The sequence below is a fragment of the Myxine glutinosa genome, chromosome 1 (assembly GCF_964187855.1).
Source record: "Myxine glutinosa chromosome 1, kmMyxGlut1.1, whole genome shotgun sequence".
NCBI lineage: Eukaryota > Metazoa > Chordata > Myxini > Myxiniformes > Myxinidae > Myxine > Myxine glutinosa.
This window is the reverse complement of record NC_136261.1, coordinates 55,072,547-55,098,492: the sequence shown is the minus strand read 5'-3', so window position 1 is coordinate 55,098,492 and position 25,946 is coordinate 55,072,547. Positions and strand designations below refer to the sequence as shown.

At 44.8% G+C, this 25,946-nt stretch overlaps 1 protein-coding gene across 2 annotated transcripts in view; it reads left to right on the top strand.

Annotated features, from left to right (window-relative positions):
- SLC30A7 (solute carrier family 30 member 7) overlaps nucleotides 1–25,682 on the top strand; it is a 90,219-nt gene extending 64,537 nt beyond the window's left edge. For both annotated transcript variants that reach the window (XM_068111615.2, XM_068111622.2), the window contains exons 9-11: nucleotides 20,529–20,619; nucleotides 22,220–22,369; nucleotides 22,481–25,682. In XM_068111615.2, the coding sequence (XP_067967716.1) occupies nucleotides 20,529–20,619; nucleotides 22,220–22,369; nucleotides 22,481–22,528 (289 nt within the window). In that variant the 3' untranslated portion in view covers nucleotides 22,529–25,682. The remainder of the gene's footprint in view (nucleotides 1–20,528; nucleotides 20,620–22,219; nucleotides 22,370–22,480) is intronic.
- The last annotated feature ends 264 nt before the right edge of the window (nucleotides 25,683–25,946 follow it).

Sequence of the window (25,946 nt, the reverse complement as noted above, 5' to 3'; positions counted from 1 at the left end):
TACAACAACAACAAATAGACAGATTACTAATGGAGCAATTTAGAAGATTAAAGGGTGGGATAATGGGTTTATATACACAATACGGAATGGTGGGGATAGACTCTTTGCTCTTTCTGAACATACTTCGACATGGGTCCTGCTTTTTACACACAAGCCAACGCTTGCCCTGGACAGGCACTAATGGCAAAATTTGGCTATATTACTCCCATTACCCCCTATCTGGTTCCCACAACATTACTTAACATCGTTACTATTTCAAAAGCAACAGTGGTTTAATGTATGTATGACGGCTGATGTGGGGATGTCTATACTTTAAGTCAAGACCATGGGATGGAGGTAGGAGGGGTAACTTCTGGTTGGGCTGTGCTTCACTCCCTGGTGGTGTTGATACCGTATGTTGAAAGATTTTAAAAATAATTTATATTATTTCAAATGTAACATGAAAAATATTCCATGTATGAATGGTGAGGATTTCTATATGGTGTGGATTGCTAAGACGAAAGATTTGGAGTACCAGACGAAGCTAGATCAACTACCATAGTTCGCAGAACTGTCAGTCAGAACAGTAGAAGTGTTCATTTTTCTACCTACAGTACTTCCCAGGATACAACAAACAACAACAGGCATTTTAAGGCCATTTTCCCTGCTAGAGCGGGGGTTAGCCTTGCGGTCCCCATGACAATCTTCTCCATTTTGCCCTATTTTTTCCATCTCCCCTTGTTAATCCCCTGCCCGCATTTCTTCTTCCACCATCTTTAGCCAAGTCTTTCTCGGTCTGCCCCATCCTCTACTTCCTTCTACATTCACGCCCATCACTCTTCTCAACCAGTCACTTTCATCCTTCCTCAACACATGACCAAACCATCTCAAACTTTCTCTTCCCAGCATCCATCAGAGGCTCTATTCCCATCATCTTTTGCAATTCATCATTTGTCTTCCTCTCTCTCAACGATACTCCGCACATCCACCGAACCATTCGCAATTCCACCCTTTCCAGCCTTCGTTGCTGCTCTACGTTCATTACCCATGTCTCGCTCCCATAAATCATAACACTTCTCACACATGCAGCATACACCTTTCCCTTCAGCTTCAACGACACTCCCCTCCTCGTCAGCATGCCACTCAGTTCCCGAAACTTCTTCCATGCACATCTCACTCTAGCAACCGTTGCCGAGTCTGACCCACCTTCTCCATTCAGCATGTCTCCGAGGTAACAAAATGTTTTCACACCTTCCAGCTTCACGCCGTCTCCATTTGGACATTTCCTCCATCTGCAGCTCCCTCTGTGCACACCTTTCACTTGAATGTAGCTGCCACACTGGTTAATGACCCTCTCAGACCACTACATTTTTGATGAACCCACTCAGCACACATTGTACATTGAATGGAATTCACTCTGACTCCCTTCCTGCACACAGCACATGGCCACTTCCCAGTTCTTTCCACCTCACCACATGCTTTACCACTTGCCATCACCTTCGTTTTTCCGATATTCACCTTCAGACCTTTTGTCTCCATACATTCCTTCCACTTGTTCATCTTCTCCTTCAGTCCATCCATACTTTCTGCAATCAACACCAGATCATCTGCATCCCAACACCAAACTGCATTTCGTCAATCTTCACTTTCTTTCCTATCCTCCTCTCCAACACCCTTTCCAATACCTTAATTCCATGCTCCAATAACTTTATCGCTCGATATGAGCCACAGTGCAGAGGGTCACCTTTCCCCTTGTATAGAGAGACGAGGGTACTCAGTTCCCAATCCACTGGAATGCGGCCTTCTTTCACCACCAGATTACAGATCTCTGTCATTCTCGTCACACCCCAACTTCCCGCTGCCTTCAACATATCTCCCACAACTCCCGTCAGCCCTCCCGCTTTTCTACTCTTCATTGCTTTTATTGCTTCCTCAACTTCCTTCTCGGTTATCTTCTCTGCCGATCCTAAAACTGGGTTACTCTCTATGTTGCCATCCCATTCATTCTCTGCATTCAACAGTATTTCCATTTATCTCTTCCATCTTCCTTTAATTCCATCTGGGTCCACAATGATTTGTCCCACTTCATCCTTCAAGCAACTCACCCCCATCACATCAGACCTCTCTTTCGCTATCTGCTTTGCAATCCTGAATACCACTCTCTGACCCTCTTCCAAATCCAAGCGTTCTCGAACATATTCCTACATGCCTCCTGCGCCTTTGCTACCTCTTTCTTTGCAGCCTTCTAACTTTCATGCTCTGCCTTTTCTGCCCCCATACCCTTTGCCTTCCACCACTCCTTGAACTTCTTCCTCTTCTCGTCAATCTTCTTTCCAACTTCATCATCCCACCACCATGTTTCCGAGTGCCTCGGTGGTCCTTTTGTCCATCCATATACCTCACCAACGGCTCCCAACAGACTATCTTTCATTGACATCCAACCACTTTCAAGCTCAACCACATCATCCTCTACCATACTCATTACTCAGCCTCTCTTTTAATGCCTCCCTCACTGTCACCTCTTTCAACCTCCACACCTTCATTCTCAATTGGTACTTCACCCGCCGAGCTCTCCTCACACCTTTCACCCTTATGTCACAGACAACCAAGTGGTGCTGTGAAGCAGCCTCCTCCCCTGGGATCACCTTTTTGTCCCGGAGGTGCCCCCTATCTCGCCTACGCACCAGCAGGTAGTCAACGGTTGTTGTCGACCCACCTGACGTGTATGTAACAAGCTTATTATCCTCTTTCTGGAACTGAGTATTACAAATCAGCTCCATCAGCAAACTCCAAAATCCTTTCACCTTCTCCATTTCTCACACCATATCCGTAACCCCCATGAACTCCCTCAAAACCGTCCATACTCCTTCCCACATGTCCATTTAGGTCTCCTCCTACCACAACAACTTCCTCATCTTTCACGTTTTCCATCAGCTTCTCTATCGCACACCAGAACTTGTCCTTCTCTTCATCGCTCCGACCAACCTGCGGAGCATATCCTGAGATGACGTTCACCAAGAGCTTTCCAATCATCATTTTCACCATCATCAACCTATCACTCACTCTAGTCACACTCACCACACTGTCTACAAACTCCTCAGAAAACAGGACACCAACACCATTCACGCCCTCCGGGCACGCTTGCCACACAAACTTGTATTTCTGTCCCTGCCTACCCTTCACCATTCTCACACCACTTCCCTTCCATCTCGTCTCTTGCACACAACATATGTCCACTCTTCTTCTGACCAATACTTCCACCACTTCTCCTGATCTCCCTGTCATTGTCCCTACATTCCATGTCCCAAACCTCAGAAACTGATCTCCATGTCGGGCATCAGACGTTTCGTCGTCATAAATGGAGTGATTTCCACCCTTGCTTCGATCGGGTTCCCCACCTTGAGTTTTGACGAGAGGGAGTGGCGTCCCCCAAGGGATACTTCGGGCTGTACCCTGCCCATATGTAGTTGTAATTGTCATGGTTCTCTTTTTGAGGCAATGTTTTTATGGCCGGATGCCCTTACTGACGCCAACCCTTTTAGTCGCCTCTTACGACACGCAGGGATACGGTGTACCTATTCTAAACCGGGGTACACACTGGGAACTTCCAGGATCATGAATATTAATGAGCTGCACTGTGCATATTATTTGAATGGCTTTGTTTTTTCTCAATTCATTCTACTAGCAATGGTACCTGCCCTATGGGCGGGGCTTCAATTGGGAAGCCCAAATGAAAAGGCAAAATATCAGAAATTGAAGGTTTCTTTTATTTTAAATGATTCATATAAACATCCGTTGAATCATATCACACGCAAATCATCAAAATCTAAACAGTATCTTTAGAATTTCAATAAAAGCCACATCACTGTTCATATCGGTAAATATTATTCCATCATGTTTCAAATCGTGATAGATACACTATGATCGTGATGATCGTGATCGAGAATCGTGATCGATAATCGTGTTCACAATCGCTATGTCGTATGTACTCCCGAGATACGTGTATCAAATTCCCGATACGTGTAACTGTACCAAATCAACAGTTAAAAGGATTTTGAGCCGATAGCTGTTACGGCCTTGGCAATATCGATGGAGACAGCGATCTGTTAGCGATTGATGGAGACAGCGATCTGTTAGCGTATTCACCACCCAAATAGCTATGTGGAATTCTCTCATGTAGAGATTAAACGTTACGGCTGTTACGGCCTTGGCAAGATCGATGGAGACAGCGTTTATTATACTTTTAATGAAGGACACTGTTTCAAGCCCCAGTCCCCATCACGGATGGGTCTCAGCGGTTTACCCGAGCCTGACGGCGATGGGCAAGGTACACACTGGCCCGTCCAGTGTAGCGCGCGTGCGGCCCCGGACATCGAAGGGCATTAAACGTTCATTAAACATTAAACGTTCATTAAAGGATTACGAAACGAAAAACATTACGAAATTACGTTCACACCGTCACGTCAAACACTACCGTGAACACATACATTGTCACAATGAGAACATCGTCACAATGGACGTTATGCGAACGTGAATGTTATGCGGGAGTCCAAACCTGAGAATACTGGAGAGCAAAGCTGAAATTGGAAAAACTAAATAGCCTATTTTACTCCTGGAGATCCCAGGATTATCCACCCAAAATATAGTTTCGATCGGTTGGGCCGTTTTTGTGGTACCTTCGAAAAGACGGACAGACATTTGGTGAATTATAGTAAGATATGGTGAGAATTTCAAAGGTCTCTACCAATATATTGTTGTGGACTTGGGGTCAGTAGGGGTCACGGGGGGAGTTCTTGAACCCGCTATCCGGTCGACAATCCTCTAAGCCGACGAACCGTGGATAATTCTGCGGCACTGTAGATTGCTAAATAACCACGGACTCCCAGCTCCTGGGGCATGCAGCGCGCCACGAAGATCTCCACAAGGAAGACCGCATGGTGCGCCGGCACGAGGTGCTTGCTTTTCAAGAAATGGCCACCGCATGCGGTGAACAGTGACTCGTAGGCTTGCACGATGTTGGGGGTGCCAGGCGGCAACGAGATCATCCACAGATCCGGTACAGGCCCCTGTGGGTCCTTGATGACATCAAAGTGGGGTCAACATCAGTGGCAGAACATCCATTGGCGGGACGAGAAGAACTTGTCTTGTACCCTGTTTAAGAACTTGTCCCTGTTTAATGGCCTTCGTTGCCCGCCAAAGTTGAGTGATACAGAGAGAATGCTCCAGGAAGTGGGAGCCCCATAAGGTAGCAGTCTCGCCGTCCGCCTATGTGACCCTCTGTTCACCCAGTCCAAGACAGCCGACCATGGCCATCAATGCAAGAAGACCAAGACCATGGTCCAGCCCTTCCCAAATGGCCAAAGCAAGGTCATGTGGGAGAAGGTCAGTCACAACGGTCATGTCGGCAGATAACAACTGACGAGGACCAGACAGGGGGCACAGGAACATCAACTTCTCTGCGCCATCATGATCTTCCTTGAGCTTGAGCATTAAACTAAGATGTTTTATTTCAGGTAGGGTGCAGTGTCAAAATCCGTTTAATCTTCCTGAGGAATTAAAGGTGCAAATGGTGAATTTATGTAGCTTAGAGGAAGCAGCGTGGAGTGCGAGTCACTAAGCTCGCCCTGAGAAGGACAAGGGCTGTTAGTTAATGCTCCATGCATTCAAAGGTAATGAAGTAGATTTAGGGAAAGCAAGAGACAGATGGGGCGAGTCAGCATGTATGTGCCAACGCTTATGGAAATTCTCTGCTGGCTGTGCTCGTTCCCTGCCTGGAACCTTAGTTGCTCCCACTCTTCACCAGCCATCCGGTCACCATCTTGCTTGTTTCAGATCCCAGATACGCCAACTCCTCTCCGCGTTTCGCTCTGGCTTTTATTAGCCGTGGGTAGGCGTGACATCATGGATGGACAGCTTACTCCGTCCTGGCAGTGGCGTTGCGGTTGCTGGGCGCAATTGCTCTCCAGGCTGGCAGAGTTTTTGCCTTCCTATTGGCTGGTCTTGTCTCTTGGGGCCGTGCTTAGCACTGCTTTCGACCAGGACGTGGCATGAATTTGTAATTTGGCCATGGTTCTGGCGATAGCGCTCCTACTCTTCATGAATGAAGGACACTGTGGGATCTTTAACGTCCACCATCTAATGCCAGTAGATGTGATGCCCAGTTTAACATTTATCTGAGGGACGGCACTCACATTGATGGTTTACTCTGCCTGTGAAACACTGGGATGATAGTTTATAGCTGGGCCGAGATTCAAACTGTCTAAAGAGCTTTGAGGCGAGGATGCGTACCTCTAGGCCATCGTGCCAGCCATTATTCTACCACCATATTCGTTGATGTGAGATGCATCTGAGGTGATGTTCTTGAGTGGTACTTCCTCCAGTTTTCAAGATTTCAATTGAAGAAACAGTTTATTTTGTCACCGGAACCATTCTCCTCTTCCATGGAGTCTCTGTGATTTGTGCTTGGGATGCGCATGACAGTGGAGTTGAGGGTAGATGATTTATCATCGAGTCTACACTTTACCGCACTTTTGTTATTTCAGAGTCGCTTGCGGTGTTATTAATGCAAGCAGATCTTCTGCAGGTTGTGTCACTCTGGTGCAGAGTGCTCTGTCATGGTGAGGTTGATATCTTCTTCTTTACTGAAAGCATTTTCCTTTTCCATACTGTTACAGCCTGAAACACACCAAGCCAAGCATGCGATCAAACCGGCTTTATTTATAGGTTATAACAATCGGAAATCTATTCCTATACATAAAGAAAGAGGGAACAAAGAAGGAAGAAGAGAGGGAAAAACCAGATTCGGCCAGCACGAGGGTGAAGGAGTGGGCAGCCTGGGGAGGGACGGTGGGGTGCTGCTCGTGTAAAGGACCGGGGCGACTTGAGGGAACCCCTCGGAATCAGGTCAGTCCCAATAGTGGACCTACAGTCCGGTGGTCCTGAAGATGTCAGAAGAGGAGAGACCCCGCGATGAGAATGGGAGCGGTATTGTAGCCTCCTGGATCAACTCAACTCAAGGCCAGGTCGGGGATCCGAACTGGAGGAGCCGCAGCGAGAGTTCGAATAAGCACGACATTCAAGGCAGGCCCCACAGTCGGCCCCAATGAAAGCCCAGCAGTAGACCCCAATGCAGAGGTAAGGCAGCAATAGTTCGATCAAAGGCAACCTTCAGGTAAAGGAGGCCGCAGGGTTTTGATCAGGCGCAACCTTCAGGTGGAGAGATTGCAGCTGGAAACTCTACAACCAACACACGGAAAGGCACTCCACCATGAGCCCTCCTCCAAAATGCCCACTCTCCCCTCCTCCAAAATTCCCACTCACCCCTCCTCCAAAATTCCCACTCTCCCCTCCTCTGCATCAACTTCCTGGTCCTCTCCCTGCCCCACAGCCAATCATAGGCTTTATACCCGTGGGCCGATCCACTTGGTCTAACTCGGGGGAGGGGGGGGGGGGGGGGAAGTCAGTAACAATACACATTCCGACTTCTCAATGTGGATACACAAGATGTGCTTCTTTATAAGCCCTTCAGGGGCTGTTTCTCAACCTTTCTTTTGAGTGTTCAAATTCAGTGGTGTAACTTCCCATTAGGAGGGCTCATGACCATCGTCGGCATTTTTCATTGTAGTCAGCCATACGGCTCTCCCAAGAACTCTCCATGATTGACAGGGATCGCTGGTGACAATAGGAGGAATAAAACACAGCATTCGTTCTGGGCATCATACGGGGAGTACATGCACTTACAAAAACCGCCATTCTTTGTAGAACTCCTGTGTGCAGTGGTGCTCCTGTCCATCTTGTGACGTCATAATAAACAGTGGTGTATGGAAATCGAAAGCCTGATGACATGGTATGCTTTTCGTGCCATTTACTTAATTTATTTATTTTTAATAGTAATGTCCCATGTGATGGCAATGCGATGAACATCTGGCACCCAATAAATATTCCCAGTTGAAGGTCAGCTCTACTTCATGGCATCTTGATTACATTTTCGAAATCTGCAGCACACCTTTATGAAGCACATCACAGGTTGCTTTGCAGAGTGGAGAAGAATGTACATGTATTCAATATGTTGGGAGAGTTTATTAGTCTCACGTCACCTGGTATAGCAGCCATATTGGATTAAAGGAAAGAAAATGTGACATCATTTTCTCCAAAACAGCTCAAAAAGAAAAAGAAAAAATTGTAACTTGCTAATTGTCATCAACTCCCCATAGGGTATATAGGATGATAACGATGACGTCATCACCGAAGTGGTATTCCAGCCATTATTGATTGAATTGAAATACTTATTTAAAAATATGAATCTTCATATTGATCTATGACCCGATGCGAGGGAAGAAGTAAATTTCTGTTTGGATCTGTTGTCCCAGTACATTTTGTCACGTAATGTTATGTGAATAGCATTTGTGGCAAACAGCTGACTGACTACATAAACTATGAGTCATCGAAACATGAGTCTCAGCTGATGTTGAGTTTTCCTGGCCAAGCCACCGTTGATACATTGTTCAGTTTTACTTTTGTTTCCTGGCTTCCTGGCTTTCTAGCTTCCTGCCACACCACAGCATGACACACTGAAATGGCCGCCAGAGCCTGTGCAGAGCACCTGAAGAGGCTGCCACAATACCTGGATAAACTTGAAGGTTTCTGAGTTGCAATTCAAGTGTAGTTGCATGGCTGGTAAATCCTCATGGCACCAGCAAGACTCACAGGTCTATCCGATAACCCCCTCCCCTACTCTCAGACACTCTCAGACACTCTTCCTACTCTAAGACAGCAGAACTGAAATACTTTTTCCATGATAAGAAAACACAGCAGACATGCCATAGCCATAATATGGCCATGTATGATTAATGTGTCCCACAGGTTTGGGTGGAAGCATTTACTTAATGCAGGGGAACACCATCGTTGTTCATTCATATTCCATACATCTTATTCTGACAGGAAGCACTTGCCTGCCAGGATAGTTTGGCACCACAAGAGTGCTCCCTGCCTCTTTTGTCCTCTTTTGTCTCTCCTCTTATGTCTGTCCTCTTTTGTCCTCTTTTGTCTGTCCTCTTTTGGTTCCCTGCACAAAAAGCACTCACAAATTCCAAAAAGTATTCGGAAGATTTGGATATCATATCTCGACACTTGCATCGGTTTATCCTCGTCAGCGTAATCCATATCCGAGTTCCTCACGGAGCCCGAGTCATTGTGCAGCGGAATGAAGTGCAGTCGATATGAATTTCCACTGCATCGTGCTGATGTTCCCGGATACTGCCCACACTTGAGCTGCCCTTAGCCAAAACTGAGCTGGTGTTAACCGCTGCGGCCGAGATAACGTGCACGTGCATGGCAAAATGTGGCACATCTAGTGATGTGGGCCAACTTCTTGGAATAGCTGACGACCGAGCTCACCAATTGCCTTGTTCGGGCGGGCCTCCATGTACCTATGGCTACATATCAGATAACGATGGAAATGTCACCCTGGAGGAATGCAGCTGGCCCAAAGTAGATAAAGAAAATGTAATAATCATATTTGGCTCTGAAGACGATGAGCATTGCAAGTACATTGTTAAATTTTGATGCAGAATCTATTTATTTATTTATTTATTTGCTTGAATGTTACTATGCGTTGCAGTAACTTGGGGGATGATATTTATCTATTGCATAAATGCAAACTTTGTGGATATTGTAAATCCTCCCTCTCCCCACCACTATTCACCACTGTAGCCACAAATCGGACTCTCCTTCCTTCCCTCCATTTCTCACATTCCACTTCCACCATGCAGTGCAACACCAAACTGCCAGTGCATCATCTTCTTCTTCTTCCTCCTCTTCCTCTTCCTCTTCTTCTTCTTCTTCTTCTTCTTATTTAATGGCCACAATTATTCAAACGTTCCTGTGGGGTTGGCTGGGGGAAGCTTGGCCCAAGTCTTTCACGAACTGGCTGCCCAGGTCTGACGTTTGACTAAGGTTGCGGAATGAATTTGGAACTTGTTCAGGTTGCCAGCGATAGCCCGCCTACTTTTCAAGGACACAGTGGGATCTGTAACGCCCACCAACTAATGTTGGCAGACGGGACGCCCAGTTTAAAGTCCATCCGAGGGAGAGTGAAACGCCGGTATGACAGTTTATAACTGGCTGGGTCGAGATGCAACCCCAGGTTAGATGCCCAAGCATCCTCTGCAGTTGTTGAAGCTCAGGCCAACCAGAAGGGTCCATTACTTTTTCAAATAACAGAGCAGGGCACTACATGTTGTTTATTGAGCATCATGGAAGAGTGATGTGATGGAGGTTATAGAGAGGAAACATACTGTCACTGGAACATCAGGTTTATGCAGCAAGAAAGGAAATTGGCGAATGGTAAAAGAGGAGGAGAGAAAAATGAAGATGGTAACCTGCAAGTAAATGTGGGGTTGCATGAATGGTTAACCAGGGTCTAGATGAAAGATGACGGTTGTGGTGAAGTGCAGGAAGGAAAAGTGGGATTGAACTGACTCGGGAAGACGGTTCAACAAATATGAGAAAAACAACGAAGTAGGTGAGCAGTGAGCCTGGATTTTGGAAGGATAACGAGTGCGGGGTTTCTGTAAGAGCTCATGCATCATAGTGGCAGGGGGATGATAAGGGGGGATTAGAGGACAGAGGGCTGAAAGAAAAAAGGGAGCATAGCTAGAAGAGAGGCTGTAGCAAAGAAAGAATTCCTCAATATGTCTGTGAGGAGAGAACAGCAGGCCTTGTGCTTCTGATTATTCGCAGTCGATCTCAATAATGTTGAAAGCTTTGGATTCCACAGCATTCAAGACTTAAAGGTGGGGAGGCTTGTGCATCAGCCCAGACAGAGTATAGCACTTCACTCTGCTGCAGGCCTCAGGTCTTGTCGGCCCTTAGTTCAGATTTGCCAAGAAATGACTTGGACTGTGTTGATACCCAGTTTATGCAGCTGGCTTTGAATGGTGAGGCCCAGAAGTTTGGGGGACTGAACATCTTTCTGTGGTTGATGTGTAAATGGGCAATTAGGTTAGTTTGACGATCCTTCCTTGGGGACAGGCAGGTCTGTGCACCTGGAATGAATGGAGCTTTTGGATGCCACGAGCAGAAATGTTAGCAGGCGCTGTGGATTGCCTTACAGTGCCAATAGCTCGTGATATGTCCAGAGACCCCTGACCACTTCAAAAATTCAAGGCCTCCTTCAACCCCCCCCCTTACCCCCCCCCCATCCATTATTGAACGAAGCAGCAGTAAAAGTCTAAAGTCGAGGACCAGGAAGGAATCCAAACTGATGATCAGAGATCGGCCCATTTAAAAATAAGGAAGTTGGTTGTTTGTTAATTTTGGTTGTGATTATGGATTCCACAACTATGCTCAACACCATCAGTAAGCTTGCTGGCTTGTAGTTGAGTGGATCTATTTTTGCACCCTCCTCGTATATGGTAGTGATGGTGGCTGCAAGCTGAAGAGAGCAGACAGATGAAAGGCAAGGGCAGCAAAAATTGATAAATGGGAATTGATGCCATGTGGGCCTAAAGCTGAGGCAGTTGAGGCTGGTCAGAGTGTTCTCTATATTCACAACTGAAAACCGTATTATCCAGGAGGCAGTGGATGGTGGTATGGTCAGAGTAGAAAAGAGTGGGTTTGATGTACGACCTTTTTTTTGTGTGTGGTGTGTGGTGTTCAAACATTTTGCCTCGTCTCGAGCGGAGTCTGCGATGAAGCCGTTTGAGGTGACCAAGGGGATGGGTGGGTAGCGTACACCAGCGACGTTGGATAAGAAGACATCAACAGGTTGTTTGAATAGTTCAGCATTAATATTGGTATGATTTTGGAATGGAGCATCCGGCTCCCCTTGAGGATGGACACAAAGTCGTTGCAAGTCCAACGAAACGACCTAAAGTTGCCATCAGGTTCACTTTCCATGATTGGATGGTAAGCTGCATGATATCAGCTGCCTTGTCAGAAGAGTTGCTGTACCAGTGCTGAGAGGATGGATTGGATATCTGAGGAAAGAGAGAGAGATGTGGAAAATTCCTTCAGGTTAGCGAGTGCCTGATGAAATGACCATTCGGATCATCAGCTGGGCATCCTCTACAGCTGACCAGCAGAGAAAGAGACATTGAGTTTTTCTGCCTCCGACGACGAAGTTATGTTTTTGTGTCGTCCGTCCGTGATAGGTTTTCGTTACAGCGATAACTTGAAAACGACTGAATGGATCTAAGTCAAACTTGGTTCAGGTATGTATAATGACGTAAAAAAGATGAACTGATTAGATTTTGTGGTCACGAGGTTACAGGTCATGTTGTACATGGACTAAACATCCTGTTACCGAGCTAACTTGTGAACCAATGATGAGATTTTTACCAAACTTGGTATAAGTATATTGTTACGGATCCGGGGGATGGCACTCCTGTTAGCAAGGGGGGGTTAATCCCCTTGTCCTGTTAAGCTGGCCGTCTCCGCCGGTCCTGGAGCTATTACGTCACTTCCGGTCAGCACTGAATAGGGTAGTAGGCCAATTATTCCTATGACCTAATTACCAGCGCCTTCCGGTAAGCGAGGAAATGAGCCCTGCCCGAGCCACGGCTGTAATGGACACGCCGAGCGAAGCGAGCCACGACTCAGGCCATTAACAAAGGACTAAACCCGACTATAGCGGTTGGCCAAATCGCGCCACAGGTACTCAATCGGGAAAGGACTAAAGCGATCGGGGGAAGAAGAAACCAAAGTAAAGGAATACCAGATATTTATTAATTATGTACAAGAAATGAAGAAACAACGAAAGGGGGTAGTCCTTTGCACGGCCGTATGCGCAGTTTAATACAATCGATGATGCAATCTCGCCAAACCTCCGCGCAGTCCTTGCCCTCTCTCTCCTCTCTCCTCTTGGGCTTCTTTCAACAACCGCACTTCTCTCCCTTCTTCTGTCAAGGCGCCGCGCTTGCGCTTATATAGCCCGCGTATAAATCAAGCCACGCTTCATCGAGCCACTCCTATCAATGAGCTCACCTCAGCCCTGGTTGGCTCACCGAAAGGGCCACGCCTCGGTCTCGGCGCTCCGCCCCCTTCTTCTCCGGCTTGACCGCGTGCGTAATGGCGTTTGAATGCAGCGAACGCTGCTGGCAAGCAAAGTAACACAATTTGGAGAGAGAGAGAGAGCAAAATGGACGGAATGGGGCCTATCTTATTTAATTAATGCAACGCAGATTCAACTATTGGGAACAGATCCTCAACTGAAACACATAATAATGAAATAACTACAGAGAGGTCCTATGGTTCTCTACGTGTTGTACATGGACTAACTAGGGTGCGATCTTTAATAAAGCCAATTAATGGGGATATTTACAGGGGATCATTTATAAGGGAACATTTACTAAAATTTACAAAGTGAAGGTTCTAAAAACCGTAACAATATATTATGATGCAAAGATGAAGCCGATTAGATTTCGGCATCAAGAGGGCAGAGGTCAGGTAAAAATGTGATACTTGATTACAGCTGAAGGGATTTAAATCAAACTTGGTACAAGTATTGTTAATGATGTAATAATTGGAGCGGACTTGTATTGGTCAACGTCGCGACGTTGAAGAGTGCCGTTCTAGATTTTTGTGAAAGCATTTCCAGATGGAGTAAATATTGGACACAATGGATATTGAAGATCCATCTGTTTGCAAAAGGGCAGATTGCAGTCCTCGACAGTCAGCTGGAGCAAACAGCCAAACTCTCAACAACCAGAAAGTTTACAAGCTTTCATAAGAGCAGGAAAGTGTCATCTCTGAACCCCCTTAATAGGCCATTTTCCCCCGCAGAGCAGGGGTTGGTCTTTTTCTGGTACCGTGGTCCCCTTTTTGAAGCAATCTTTTATGGCCGGATGCCCTTCCTGCTGCCAACCCTGTTAGTCGCCTCTTACAACACACAGGGAATTACCAGTGAACTGGTACTCAATTTGCCGACCGCAGAAGGATGACAGGCTGAGTCAACCCCCCCGGCATTCATTCAGCGATCGACCGCGATTCGAACCCAAGATCCTAGGATCCCAAGCCGGAACCCTAACTGCTAAGCCAACACCAGGCTTAAAGTGTCATCTCTGCATTGGAATAAATCTTTCTGGAATGTCTATCAAGATTGAGCTGCAATGAAGATTGTTCTAAACCTGTTATTTTACTCTACAAATCTCTGTTGGTATTGCCTTTCCTCCTGAACCTCAGCTTGTAATCCAAGTTGGTGACAACAACGTGCTAATGGAAGGGGCCGAGGTTATCAAGTTGAGCAGTTAAAGATCAAGCATAGGAAAATTCCATTCATCCAGCTTACCTGTGCTAAGTCCCCTCCCATCACTCAAGATATGAGGCAGTGTACTTTAACCTGTGCAGCATCTGTTGGTTGTGGGGGGCGGTGGAAAGTGGAGGAGAAACAGGTGGAAGGAAATAGATGTGGAGGTATGGGGGAGAGGGTATGGATTTGATTTGATCCTGAGGCCTCAATATATTCCTGTGTAATGGAAACAAAACCTTGGATTGACAAACTACCCCCAGGAATGCAACTGAAAAATCCAATTTGCTGCTCTTGTTGCTCTGCACTGCGGGTGACTACCTAACACTCGTATCTATGATACCCCCTCGATCCTGTTATGCTAAATGCTCCAAACTTCCCATTGAATCATGTAGTCCCTGCCTCTGCCATTCCTGCTAAAGTTACTTGCAAGACGAGACGACTCGATGTACTTGCTTACTGCAGCCGCGTTTGTAAAGCTTTATGAGAGTTACAAACCTGTCATCTATCTGGGACCATGTGCAATTGTGCATCCACAGTAAGATTAATTCCAGGCCTGTGATACTGCCAGACATAACATCGTTAATTTTGAATGTTGGTTTTAGCTATTTGTGGAGAAAAGTTTTAAAGTGCTCCTCCAGCAACAAATTGTCAGAGATGCACGCAACTCGAATGTCCGTGTCTTCTGTTCAGACGGCCTAACACGAAATTGCTTTAAGCTCAGTACTTGGTTTAAACACGAATCTCCTGCATTTTATAGTGGGAAGCTCCACGACTACTTAATATTTTCATAATTTGAAAGGATTCCACAAAGTGGGAATAGTAGCTGCGTACTGGACTGTGCCAGAAAATGGTACAACGTATTCTGCCGTACCTGATACCAGTCACTGCTGTGATAAGAGCCATTGATGGTGTGGGTATCATCAAGCAGCAAACCAAACGGCCATTTCCAACATGGTGGAGGTGGATAAAAAAATCCATAAGGATTTATCTGCTTCAATTTCATGGCGATATGAGGAAAGTCTGATTGCACTCTATCTGTGTTGTTTTACCACATCCCCATAGTTTACGTTGCGTCGGTCAGTGTCAGACATTGTTGTTGATATGACCGACACTTTTTCTAAAGCGATCACGCCCAGACGTCTTTGCTGCCTGTTTATAAAACGAACACCCTCTTCATATGCACACCCTCCCTCGTATCTTTCCATAGTTGAGGAAGTTATGCTTATGGCAGATGTTTATAATTTTTTTTTTAATGTTTGTGATGAACTTGATGGTAAAACCATGTGAGGTTGTTATGAAGTAAGCATGCCACTGGTCTCTTCACCTACTTCCCAGTAATGTGATGATATCAACTTATTTTTTCAAAACAACAATGCCAAGCAATCCAAATAAATAAATAAAAGGGACCCACCACCAGTGCCGTATATAGACAGTCTGGCCAACTTGACTATGGCGTCATAATAGGCGCCATTTTGTTACCCAACCAGCCACCAGCACTATGCAATCGTAGCTATATAGATGCAAATTACAAATTAATTTTTAACTCATCTGAGACATGGATGGGAGTGAAATCCGGGGGGGTGGGGGGTAATGGGGGGTAGCATCATTTAGGTTCAAGGGTGGACAGTAAGGAGGAGAAGCTTGGTGGCATTGGGGTTGGGGTAAAAAAAAAAAAGGGCCAGGGATTGAGAAATAGGCCCTTAAATGGTCAATCCTTTGAATCCCAGGAACTATTCGACTGAATCTAAATATTAAGACCTCATTTTGATTGGAATGGTGAGCACATCCAATTTACACTTCACTTGCAGCATTCCATTGGACCCCGATATGTCTAAGGGTCTTCACATGGACCACAAGAGTGTGGAAAAAGGATCAACTCTCCAATCCCAGGAACTATTCGACTGAATCTAAATATCAAGACCTCATTTTGATTGGAATGGTGAGCACATCCAATTTACACTTCACTCATAGCATTCCGTTGGACCTCAAAGTCTCTAAGCGTCTGGCCAGGGTCCACAAAATTTCCTGTCTGCTCTGGGGTATCATAACAAAAACCACCTTTAGAGGCCATTTTTCCCGCAAGCGGGGGTTGGCCTTTTTCGGGGACCGTGGTTGTTGTTTTTTTGGTCCCCTTTTTTTGAAGCAATGTTTTACGGCCGGATGCCCTTCCTGCCGCCAACCCTTCTTGTCGCCTTTTTACGACAAACAGGGAATTACCAGTGAACTGGTACTCAATTTGCCGACCTCGGAAGGATGACAGGCTGAGTCAACCCCTTGGCGTTAATTCAGCGATCGACCGGGATTCGAACCAAGGATCCTCGGATCCTAAGCTGGCACCCTAGCCGCTAGCCCAACACCAGGATCTCTGGGGTATCACAAGGGCAGTATAATATGTAGGGGTGGAAGAGGAGTGGATTGAGGGTTGTCATACATGGATGCATGATGAATGGTGCCAGATGTATTTGATTTCATATGCAAATGTGAATTAATTTACTGTAAGAAACTGCATCCTTCAGAATGACACTTGATATCATTGTCATCATGAGGTCGAATAACCTGTGCTTTTCACCTATTTTGCTAAAAAGAGAGAGACAGAGACGGAGAAGGCAGACAACAGAGAGAGACATGTATAACCTTCCATAATTATATCATTGACGTATTATCATCTTCAGACATTGCGAAAAAGGAATAGACTATTTTCTGGAATTACAAGTGGGCCTGTAGACCTGAGTCAATTGTAAATAAATTATTACATTTCAGGGTACCAAGGGTTTGAGCATGTGCCAGCGATAGGAGACTCAGTAGCAAGAACGCAACGGATGAACACAATCCCAGATGTACGAACCCTGAATAATATTTTAAGATTAACGAATCTTACTATAATTCACCAAATGTCCGTCTGTCCGTCTGTTCCCTGGTACCGCAAAAACGGCTGAACCGATCGCAACGAAATTTTGGGTGGGTAATCTTGGGATCCCCTGGAGTAAATTAGGCTATATTGTTTTTCCAATTTCCCAATTTTCCAGTTTTTCCAAACACGATGGAATAATATTTACCGATTATGAACAGTGATGTGGCTTTATTGAAATTCTACAAATACTGTTTATATTTTGATGATTTGCGTGTGATATGATTTAACAGATGTTTATATAAATCGTTTAAAATAAAAAAGCCTTCAATTTCTGATATTTTGCCTTTTCATTTGGGCCTCCCAATTGAAGCCCCGCCCTTAGGGCGGGTACCGTTGCTCGTAATAATAATAACTGAATTATTTTTTACCTCGGTGAAAATCGATCCTGACTTATTGATGGGCCTGAATCAAACATGGCATATGGAGCAGGATACAAAATGTTTTGGGGGGATTTATGGAGATACAGCAAGTACAACAAACGATTTCAATCACAATCAAAAGCAATAAAACACACTAATGCGTGATAATTTGATGGCAATACGCAGATTAATTGAATGGGTAACAAAATGCCGCCTGAAATTCAAGTGACACGGCTCAGCCAATGGCGTCAATCGATGGCCAGACTATCTTTATATATGGCACTGCCCACCACCACCATCCATGTGGAGCTTTATGTCATAGTTTCTAAATTTAAAATATGACTTTGTTAAACGAAGCACATTCTGCAGGATTGAATTGGCTTCTTAAACTGGCATTCTCATTGTACAGCAAAACAAAATATTACCCCACACACGCGAGGCGAAGCGGGTCAAACAATTGGTTCATGTCCCTCTGCCTGTCTACAAGCTGCAGTTTATGATCGAGGGACAACTTGATGAAAATTGAATGTTATATATTGAACATGAATCGGAAAACAAACTTGCTATTTAACAGAACTTTGTCTCTGAATTCGCCATGATCGCACATGCGCAGAGGAGTGAGATAATATTTTTTACCCTGTCTGTCTGTCTGGCAGTCAAACAAAATTGAAAATCATTCCAAACAGGAAACTTCCTGTTTCTTAAGAACGTTTTAAAGGACACAAACAACAAGCATGAAGGACTAATGTAAGGTGTTGGACAGGGTGATGTATAAGACTGCTTCAATGGGGATAAACTTCTGGAAGTTTTTCTAAACCATCTTTAAAATCATTATTTTATTTAAATTTAATTATATATTTGAACACTGCATAAGGTAACATGTTCTCTTTAGTTTACTTTGTATACAGTCCTAGTGGTTAAGGTGCTGGCTTGGGATCCTAGGATCCTGTGTTCAAATCCCGGTCGATCACTGAATTAACACCAGGGGGGTTGACTCAGCCTGTCATCCTTCCGAGGTCGGCAAATTGAATACCAGCTTGCTGGGATGAATGATCCCGGTGTGTACCCCGGTTTAGAATAGGTACACCATATCCCTGCGCATCATAAGAGGCGACCAAGGGTTGGCGTCAGGAAGGGCATCCGGCCATAAAAACATTGCCTCAAACAGGGAACCATGATTGTCATGGGGCCCGCAAGGCCAACCCCTGCTTTATCAGAGAAAAATGGCCTCAAAACGATCATTCATTCATTATCCACAGTCACGTGAAAAAGTAAGTACACCCCATGTAAAGTTTTGACTTTTTCAACATATTTCAACATACAGCTATTTGATCTTCATTTCAACAATATTGATAGATAAAGGTGATATAATACAACAAATATCATGAAACATTTACATTTTGTAGTCCATTGTATAATTTAAATAAACATAAATGCAAATTTCGCATGTGGAAAAAGTAAGTACACCCCTTCATTTATCACTACTTCAAATACCTAAAATTAGAATCAGGTGCACCAGCTCAGGTGCACATGATTAGAACATCATTAGACAGGATCTTGGAGGAACCTGTCTTATTTAAACCTCAGACATTTAGTTTGGTTTGCTCTTTGTTGTTGAAGTGTGCGGTGTCACCATGCTGAGATCAAAAGAGCTCTTTGAGGCCTTCAGAAAGAAGGTTATAGATGCCTACGAGTCTGGGAAGGGATTTAAAAAGATCTCCAAACAATTTGAAATCAATCATTCGACTGTCCGGAAGATCATCTACAGGTGGAGAAGATTCGAAACAACTGCCAACTTGTTCAGGCCAGGCTGCCCCAGAAAGTTCAGCCTGAGAGCAGACCGCAAGATGCTGAAAGAAGTCTCTAAGAACCCCAGAATGTCATCACGGGACCTACAGGTAGCTCTTGCCACTGTTGATGTCAAAGTGCACGAGTCTACCATTAGAAAGAGGCTGCACAAATTTGATCTACATGGGAGGTGTGCAAGGAGGAAACCTTTGCTGTCCAGAAAGAACATCAGGGCAAGACTAAAGTTTGCCAATGAACACCTCGGCAAAGACAAGCACTTCTGGAACAATGTGCTCTGGACAGATGAGTCAAAGCTAGAGCTATTTGGCCACAGTTTGGCGAAAACACATGTTTGGCGAAAACCAAAGACAGCATTTGACCACAAGAACCTGATACCAATTGTAAAGCATGGTGGTGGAAATATTATGTTTTGGGGCAGCTTTGCTGCATCAGGGCCTGGGCAGCGCACCATCATAGAATCCACTATGAATTCTTCATTGCACCAGAGGGTGCTTGAGGATAATGTGAGGCCATCTGTCGGAAAGTTGAAGCTCAACCGAAGGTGGACCTTGCAACACGACAATGACCCTAAACATACCAGTAAATCCACCAAGTGGAATGTCTCCATGACATGGAGATGGGTGGCTGAAAAGAAAGAAATGGAGGGTTCTGGAATGGCCAAGTCAAAGCCCGGATCTAAATCCCATCGAGATGTTGTGGGGGGATTTGAAACGAGCTGTGCATGCAAGAAACCCCTCAAACATCGCACAGCTGAAAGAATTCTGCATGGAGGAGAGGGCAAAAATTTCTCCCAATCGATGTCAGAGACTGGTAGACAGTTATAAGAAATGCCTACTTGACGTTGTTTCTGCCAAAGGGGGCAATACCACCAATTAAAGCCAAGGGTGTACTTACTTTTTCCACATGTGAAATTTGCATTAATGTTTATTTAAATTATACAATGGACTACAAAATGTAAATGTTTCATGATATTTGTTATATTATATCACCTTTATCTATCAATATTGTTGAAATGAAGATCAAATAGCTGCATGTTGAAATATGTTGAAAAAGTCTAAACTTTACATGGGGTGTACTTACTTTTTCACGTGACTGACTGTACATGAGCAAGGCAATATTCTTGTGCTTGGTAATGCATAGTGGTGGTTTATTTATTCTCCTGTTTCTGTCCCCTTGCTACTGCAACCCCTTCCCTCCACACCCTCCTTTCCCAACCTAACAGTGTTGTGCCATTGTTGCGTGATTCCATCCACATCCTTATGCAGCGCACACCACAGGAACTGGACTCTCAGCTACCAATCTGCCTCCAGCGGGTAAGGCAGATAAAAGCTATCCTGTGTGTTGTGATGACAGACTATTATGTGGATTGTGATGACAAAGACTATCCTGTGGATTGTGATGACAAAGACTATCCTGTAGATTGTGATGACAGAGACTATGCTGTAGATTGTGATGACAGAGACTATCTTGTGGATTGTGATGACAAAGACTATCCTGTGGATTGTGATGACAAAGACTATCCTGTGGATTGTGATGACAAAGACTATCCTGTGGATTGTGATGACAAAAACTATCCTGTGGATTGTGATGACAAAAACTATCCTGTGGATTGTGATGACAAAGACTATCCTCTGGATTGTGATGACAAAGACTATCCTGTAGATTGTGATGATAAAGACTATCCTGTGGATTGTGATGACAAAGACTATCCTGTGGATTGTGATGACAAAAACTATCCTGTGGATTGTGATGACAAAGACTATCCTGTGGATTGTGATGACAAAGACTATCCTCTGGATTGTGATGACAAAAGCTATCCTTTGTATTGTGTGGAGCTGATACATAATGAGAACCGAATGTATTCATTATTTAATTATTTTATCATTACTGAGGAGCAAAATACCTAGTCTCTACTCCTCATGAGGTGATCCTAAACAACGTAATTGCTGCAATTTGTCGAGCGGCCCATACAGCACAGTGGGGGGAATGGTGTGAGGCTTCTGCAAAGCCCAAAGAGGAGAATTTGCAAGGAACCGGAGGAAAGGAAATGGTCAAAAGAAAACACTGCTGAAGTACAGGACAGGCTAGGCATAACATGTGAGGGGCACCAAGAAATGGCAAAGGGGAGGGACTGCAGCAAGAGTTGAGAGGTGACGAAGTCATAGTCTTTGAAGTGTACAACATTCTTAGGAGACCTGGAGCAATACATGATGCTACTTGATGTAACTCCTGAATGTGAACCTGAAATTTTTGAGAAAAATCATTTTTCATGCAGCTTTTTTGTTTTGACGAGGACACGTGAAGGCACAAATATATATCTATGGCTGATGTTTGAAATGGTGGCTTGAACACTACAAACACTATACCCACCACCCCTGCTCCCAGAGCTTGTTAACACTGAAGAATATTTTCTCTTCTCTCTCTCTCTCTCTCTCTCTCTGCCTCGCCCCCCCTCCCCTCAACCCTCCCTCCTCCCACCTTGCTTTCCCCGCCCCTCCAACCCCTTTCTCTCTCTGAGTTTGCTGTGATTTGGATATTGTTGTTAAGCTAACATTATCGAGGGCAAGAACAGAGAACGGTCTGTACAGCAGATTTACAACTCCGCAGTAAAATGGTACATGTAATGGAATCATGTCGGTTGTGGTTTTTGCAGTTAATTTCTTATTTGTTTTGTTTCCAAGACTTGTGTTGGCAAAATAATTTATCCTGTAAAAGAATGTTGGTAAAATTGTAAGGACTTGTGTGGTCACATATGGTCATTGCAAGATGATCTGTAGTTTTTGTCATAATCCCTTTCTTGAGGCAGAAACAGTAGTGGCTGTGATTGGTGCTCATCTGGGATGTTTGGGATACTCAGAGTCCATAACATCTCTATAATAGGTCTCTAACGACTTTGTTATGTGTGTGGAACAGGTGCAGTCACTACAAGGTGTGTACACTCTGCACGAATCACATGTATGGACACTCTGCACAGGTGTGCATGTGGGCACACTGCGTCTACTTGTTTCCCCCGATGCTGATGCCCGATGGCTACTCAGCCAAACGCACAGCATTTTTGCCCAGGTAAAGCCGTACACAACAGGTATCGCCCAGCAGACAGATTAATTGTGTGTAGTGCTTGCATGTGCATGTGATGGACTCCTGGCAGTTACATCTTCCTACTTTTTCTTGCAGATCGGAGTTTGCCAGTTGTACGTGCAGATCGACTCTGCAGCCGTGTGAGATGATGGCACAATCCTATCTGGACAGCCTTTTGGACCATATGAAGAAATTGTATATTTTGTAGAGAAAAGACCATCTCAGTGAAGCAAAGTTGGAGAGTTTTTTTTTTTTTTTTACAAGATCGAGGCTCATGGAAGACCAAGGTGACAGAGGATATGAACTGAACCAGTGACGAGTGCGGCAACATTTGGACACCAAGCAAGGGAATGAACCAACAGGATAAATGGAGGGGAAGAAACAATGCAAACCGCAAGGGAGGAGGTTAGGTTAGGAATGGTTAATGAGGACAATTCAAATTCCGGATAAGGATGGGGAATGACATGAGATGGTGGTGTACCACCAACTTCAATGCCCGGAAGGAAGAGTGGGAAAGGACAGGTGAGACCTTCATGTTCCATCAAATCCAGGGGAAAAAAACATGTGAAACTGCGGTGCTAGCCCATCGGGGAGAGCGATACTCACATTGAGTTATAGATGAAGGCCTTGTAGATTGGGAGCAGCTCTGATTTTTTTATTTTTTTTTAAGGAAAGACCTCGAACGATGGAGGATGCCCAGTCTACAGCTGATTTTGGAGGCCGGCTTTCCTATACGGTCGGGTCATAGTTTGTTGAAGCCTAGACACTCAAGAGACTGAACCAGTGGCTGACCATGTAAATAGGTGTGTTTGTTAAATGATCCCTGGAGCAACAAGGGGAGACCTAGATGTGCCAGGGTTGACGAATGCGTTCCGGTTGTCAGACCAGTATTTTATCTTTTCTACGTGCGCATAATGTGATGCAGCTGCTCTTTGCCAATCACTGTGAGTGGGGTACTGTACGATTTGAATGAGGCATAGCTTTGATGCATCTCTAAAGGTCATATTCTCACCAGCTCTGTATTACAGATCAGAGGCAGGTACTCGGATCCTATAGCTATTGATGCATGGTCGGCAACCTCTGGACAGAATGCGACCACATCCAGACAGTTACCGTTGCTCGTTGAAGCCGAGACGTCAAAGATGGCCAAACTAAAACTGCTTCTCTTGAGCCGATGCAAGTGATTGTCACTAGCTTGTGATCGTGATTTATAAACAACACAGGGACTCATCCCATGCTGCTTATAAATCAATATTTAAATCTTGGTTCTTGATTTAAATCTTGAATAAATAAAGATAAGTTTAACACTCTAGGAATCCCAAATGAACCTGATTGTTTCCTCGACAAAATAACAAAAGACACAGGGTGCACTTTGGTCCTTAAGAAATAAATAATTTTGTTATACAAAGAACACAATAATAATCACAGTTCACGAGGAAAAACAAAAGATAACAACCTATCTCCCTCTAAAGGAGCCGCATATGCATTCAAATAAGACCCGGGCAGTGTGGGGGGCAGAAGTCACGTAGCTGGATGAGGATGCAGCTGGAGCAGACAGTTGGGGCCTGGAGCAGGAGAACATGATGTGTGTGCCTGCATCCGCATGTGCCTCTCCAGTGAAGAACCAGAGCAGGAAATGCTCACTTCTTGGAGCCAGGTTTTATCTACCAACTCTGCCCTGAGGTCCTCATGACTCGCTGCCCTGAGGTCCTCATGACTCTCTGCCCTGAGGTCCTCATGAACTCTCTGCCCTGAGGTCCTCATGACTCTCTGTCCTGAGGTCCTCATGACTCTGCCCTGAGGTCCTCATGACTCTCTGCCCTGAGGTCCTCATGACTCTCCACTCTGAGGTCCTCATGACTCTCTGCCCTGAGGTCCTCATGACTCTCTGACCTACGACACCCACCAAATCCCTGCTCTGAGTCCCACATGAGTCTCCATTCTGAGGTCATTCACCAATCCCTATTTCCCACATGCTGGTGATACAGTGGGGGGAAAGGGACGGGAGAAAGGAGCATAATCTTCCCTGGTGTCTACGGAGATGTGACGTCACCCGACCACACTGTTTGTGGCTCAGCCCAAGTTTCACTTGGATGTTGAGACTTCAAGCGGTGCTTATGTGTCCTTCGTGACTGTTTTCTGTAGCTCTGAAATGAGTTCATTTTGTTTGGCGTCTTCACTAGTCACCCTTGATGTTTTCCAACTTGCACAACTCGCCTTGCGGGTCGCCATCTTGGTGCACTTCACTCAGTGTTTTTTTTTCTGTGAAACTAACCAAGCATTTCTTGCTTCCTGCTCTGCCCGTATTACGCATTCAGCGTGCTGCTTCCACACATTTTTTTTCACTTGTGCCATGAACATGAAGTGTGGCGTTAGCTTAAGGGTAAGGTGGCTTGCTTGAGATCTTAGGATCCTGAGTTTCAGCACCTGTCCTACTGTTAAGGTAACACCAAGTGGGTTGACTCCGCCTACCATTTGTCTGAGGTCAGCAAAATGAGTACCAGCTTACTGGGGAGAATGAGCCATTCGAGTATCCTGTGTTGGCATGCGACCCATTCAGGATTGTGCCCCCTAGCCAATGGAAAACTGCCTTGGAGGCCCAGGCGTCTGAAGATGCTAAAGGATTGGCTCTTCTTCTTAATGGACCATGTACAGATGTTTATGCCTTTGGGTTATAGTCAATGAAATTTTCTTTTATGGAGCTTTGGGACATTGACTTGGCCTGTAATTGGTCAAGTGGCACCGTCAAACGTGAAAATAGCGGTCATACTATACGCAGTGTCTTGTAATCGGAACGATCTTAAAATGTACGAGTATAATGCAAAACTATTGTTACAGTCCATACAAACGTCTCATTTGCATTAATCATGACATCTGATGAAATTTGCTGAGTATCTCCTCGGATATCATGAGAATTTGCAGAATGAAGATCGAGGCATATTTATTAGTTTCTGGAGTATGACAAAAATAATTCCCCGCAGCCATCTGAATCAACATCGTAGAGATGGAACATTAAGTTGAATTATTCTTGTTATCGTTCGGCGCAAGCACAACGAAAGGAAATTCCAAATAGTCTTTTTGCAAATAAATATGTCTGGAACGACAATTTTTATCATGAATAAATGATCATTCAGGACCTTTCGCTGCCCTTCCAAATGGTAAGTTGAAGATTGGGTCGTACTGGGATTTGAAGTGTCTTTGGTTTACCGATTTCAATGTCATTTTTGATTCTCCACAATATTCCTATTCCATTTCTGATCGTGTGATGTGGAGGGTTAATAAAGTGCCTTTTATCTTGCTTCTGAGGTCCAACTTGTCTTTAATTCTTGGGTCCATGGCATGTGACCTTTGGCGAGCATAACTCGCTCGTAGACAAGAATCCCAAATCAACGTAAGGAAATGATGATCTTCAAACTCCCATCACCCTTTCATCCTGAAGCTCTGCAGATGCTTCTTCTACGAGTCTGCTGCGCCAATCGCTGTCATCCGTCACACTTTGGTACCTGCCATCTGGCCTGTGTTGCGAAGTCTGGAACTGACGTTCACATATTTATCTTATTTA